Raw genomic sequence first — 4,279 nt, forward strand, 5'->3', positions numbered from 1 at the left:
CCTAGTGGTTGGGTGTGAGGGCCATGGAGGAAGAGTAGATGAGGCCTGAAAACAGTGGATATTGTGATGGAGGATTTGGGGGTGAAAAAAAATTTGAATAAGTTTTAAAGGGGAAGTTATGATAGAAAGTTTTTAATTGTCCCTAACTTACAGTTTTGCCCAAATCAGTGCTCCATGTAACAGCCATTGTTGCTACTCCAGGAAGCAGGAGTCCAGCACTTTCTGAATACCCAGAGAAAAGAGGGAGAATTTACTCAGAATAGCCAGCTCCATGCTGGACTCTTCACAGGAGCTGAACAAGGGATTTCCCTAGTTCTTCAACATCCCCCGTTTCCATCTGCTGTCAAGGCTCACTCTGTTCCAGAGGGAGTTCAAGTATCAGGGGATGAGAATTTACTTCTCCACTATGCCTTGACCCCATAGGAGCCTGAAGTTCCCTGCTAATGGCCTTGGCATTTGGAATGAGCACAGTGACTTGTATACCTTAGCAGGAGACCCAGTTCTGAAACAAGAACAGAAATAAGTGGAAACTGTTTTGAGTTGGACCAGGGTTTATATCATATACTATGGCTTGAAACTTCCTCTGACTCTTAAAGCCAAGCCAAACTCATTTGAGTTTCAAATATCACCATTTAGCAGTTGATGGGCCCGGGCCTCCTTCTCTTCCGACTGAACTCTCGGCCAACCTAGGCAACATTTGGATTCAATTTGAGATAGAAAAATTGGGTGAGCTCCTTGCCAAATTCCTGTGAATCTGTGTCAAACTCAGTGATTTAGGCTAAGAGTTGGGGTGTGGCTGAGTCCCTGGAGGAATTCTGTGGTTGCATAATCCACAGGAAATGAAGCAAAGGGTATTTTCAAAACTACCTCCAAGGAAGTGGGCTGTAGAACCTCAGTCTTATGGGGCCCTAGATTTCAGAGCTTTCACCACAGAGTTTAAGTGTTCCCATTGAACTTAATGGTCTTCCAGGACTTGCTTAGCCATCTGCTCATTTTTCTTCCCCATCACCCCCAACCTATAGGTTATTGTCTATTTTGAATGGGAAGAAATGAGTACATAGGGATAATTAATTTATTCCTCCAGGTCAAGAAGATGGCGAAACTGGACTGCAGACCTTACTTGATGTGTGTAATCCACCAAAAACTTGGTCTCTGAACCCTTCAAAGTTTGTTTTTCTTTTGTTATGGGACAGCTGACTACAACGCCAACACAGAACTCACAATAAATCTAGAGAGATGGGAATGCCATATCTCAGTTCTTTTGAAAAATGAATCTAGAGCGGAGATTTTTCAGGTGATGAGTTTTTTAGCCATGCTCTCAAGAACGGTACCCTTTGAGGAAGGGAAGCAGGACTGGGCAAAGGGCTGCATTCATAAGTGTGGGCCTAACTGATGCCACAGGGAAATCTGGAGCACTGAAAAGCTATGAATGGTTGTCTGGAACTGCGGTGTCGGATCTGGGCAGTTTTTAGATGTGAGCCTCTCAGCAGGTGGCGGGTGGTGGGACATGACCTCGGACAAGGAAGTCTCCTTTGACAGAAAGCAATTTCTAGGGAAGGCTCAGTTGTGGGAAGTAGGTGGCACCTTGGTTCTAAAAGGAAACACAGCCTCCACTATGGGAGGAAAAGTAGAACTGTATGCTGAGGACCCAGAGTTCTGGGATCAGTTTTATTGAGGTCATGTCCAAAGTGATGAAAAATTGTTCCTAGAACAAGGAGTGGGGCCCACCGACATCTAAGACTCCAAAGACTGAAGAGGCAGAGACCCGGAAGATGGCACCCAGAGGTAAACCACTCCAGGATCCTGCAAGTTTATATAGGGAATAACTCGGGTTTGATGGATGGTGGGAAACGATCAAGAGCAGACAAAGGAGTCAGCCTGTAAAAAAGAACATGATTTAGCTAAGATAACTGTGGAAGTTTCCAGAACTAGTTGAAAATATATAAACCTTGAGTTATTTCTGAAGCATCCTGGAGTCCCTACTTTCTTCCCAAAAGCTACTATGAGGCTTCCCAGAGGCTTAGCCTGAGTGCTAACATGGTACCCCCAAGGCCAGCCTGGCCACTGGAAGATCCCTAGGGTAGGGGTAAAGAGACCTGAGTTTGGGGATCCAATTGGCCAGTTGGGTGACTTTGACCCAACTGATTCTTTATCTTTACCTATTTTCCTCATCTCTTCCCAACACTAAAATTACTGAAAGATGCACTCATTATCCTGCACTAGATAACAAAGTGAGCATTTACATTTTTTTTTTTTCTTTGTAAACAGTAGAGTTTTATACAAATATAAAGTTATGCACCTTCAAAGCTCTCACTCCAATAAAGACACGCATTCAATTAAACAAAACATCTTCAAAAAAATTTTAACGATGTATAAATACAATCACAAAATAATCCATTGATTAAAACAAAGTTTACAGTACCTACAACAGAATTCACAGATGCCTACAGTATTTTGCAGATTGTTACATATGTTGTTTTAACAAATACCGTTAATACAAATGCATGATTTACAATATCCCCATTACAGCAAGACAAAAAAAATAGATTCATAAAATAAAACGTCTTTTAGGCATTTACAATGCCAAGTACTGAAATAATTATTCTCACTATTACATAAGAATAATACTCTTTTTAGTGGAGAAAGACTTCATTAGGCCAAGGATCACTGAAGTGCTTCTGGGGGTTTCGAAGTAAAATCTGGCTATTCTCCCCCAAAAATAAATAGAACAGCAGCCATCCCTAGGAATCCCATGAAAATAAACTATGAATGTTCCTGTTATGTTAACTGGGTCTTGAGTACAAGACTCATCAGTAAACCAAATTTTAGAAACTAGTTAACACCAACAGCCCAAGTGTGGTTTGTACCTGCCTGTGAATGCCTAGGATAAGAAGTTTCATCACGAAAGTATATATAAGTGTAAAATTAACCATTATTTCTAACGTATACATTAGCCAAAGTGCTCACTCTTACCATGGAAGCAAAATTTCTAAAATAATCTACAGAAACAGTGTGTAAACACAGAGAGTTTTGAGATAGACTAAGAACATCCTTCTGTGTTCTATGGACCAAGATGCAAAGGTCTCCATTTACATGGACGTGAACACAAACACTTTAACTTAAAAGACACAGGGATCTCACAAGACTATGGACAGACGCCTATGTATACCATAAACCAAATGCCGACAATGTTTCTAGCCATACCACACCTTCAAGGCCCAAGTGCTAGAAAGAAGACAATATGAAAACTACTTTTCCTTTTTCTTAAAGTAGATTTTTAAATGGAAAAACAAACCCCACACTCCTCTTTGCAGTAGCTTCTGAGTTCTGAAGGTTCAGTCAAGACCCCCTTGGGCGGTTCCCCATGAAAAAAGCACGCAGACTTTCACTCTCCTGAGGAGGTTTGAGTGTCACCAGTGGTTTGTCTTAAAAACTGCCTCCCAAGGTACGTGGTGGCCATGCTGGTTAGGTTCTTCCTGCTGCCCACTTTGCACCTGATGTAGCCATATAGGTTGGCCCCTTGCAGCACCACGCCCATGATAACCACCGCCAACCACTTTACTCTGAAAGAGAAGAGAGCACTGAAGGCAAAGACCACCCACAGCACAGGACAGGCAACGAGTCCCAACCAGAAGATCCTTGATTCAGCCTCGGAGACGGTTTTACCCTCTTGAGGGGAGGCCTTCCGGGACTCAAACACCCAATGGCTTTTTCCGTCTTCATCAATATGATTCCACCAGCGCAGGCCAACCATTAGTCTACCTGTGACATTCTTGACTGCCCAAAAGTCACATGACAACAACAAGATAATTGTCACCATACAGGCAATAAAGCTGCTGCTGAACAATTCACAGAGAAGATAGACTATAATTGCACTGACTCGAAAGAATAAATGGAAAAATGATGCCACTGGGTGTCTGATTTTGGATTTTTTCGGTCTGTTAGTTGTCTCCTCTTCCGCATCAAACAGTGAAACATCTTCAGTGTCGTCAGTACTGTCCTGCTGCAACATGACGGCTAGGCGCCAGCCTACATTTTTAAAAACATGGAAAAACATGAAGGGGGATTCAAAAACAGGCTTCCTCATCCTCTCTTTTCTCTCCTATTCCTGTTCTCCATGCTAACTTTTTATGGCATGACTTTTATGCTGTTTAGACACTTCTTTTCATTTGTTATTATTTTCATTTTTGTTAACATTTCTTTAGTTCAGTTCAGTTGCTCAGTCATGTACAACTCTTTGCAACCCCATGGACTGCAGCACGCCAGACCTCCCTGTCCA

General features: G+C 42.2%; 1 protein-coding gene across 1 annotated transcript; it reads right to left on the minus strand.

Moving 5' to 3' along the window:
• Positions 1 to 2,257: 2,257 nt before the first annotated feature.
• Positions 2,258 to 4,029, minus strand: TVP23B (trans-golgi network vesicle protein 23 homolog B; the record flags this gene model as incomplete). The annotated part of the gene is given in 1 exon segment (NM_001281825.1): positions 2,258 to 4,029. A coding segment is annotated over 1 exon segment (627 nt). The 3' UTR covers positions 2,258 to 3,385.
• Positions 4,030 to 4,279: the final 250 nt, after the last annotated feature.

Source organism: Ovis aries, chromosome 15, assembly GCF_016772045.2.
Source record: "Ovis aries strain OAR_USU_Benz2616 breed Rambouillet chromosome 15, ARS-UI_Ramb_v3.0, whole genome shotgun sequence".
Lineage (NCBI taxonomy): Eukaryota > Metazoa > Chordata > Mammalia > Artiodactyla > Bovidae > Ovis > Ovis aries.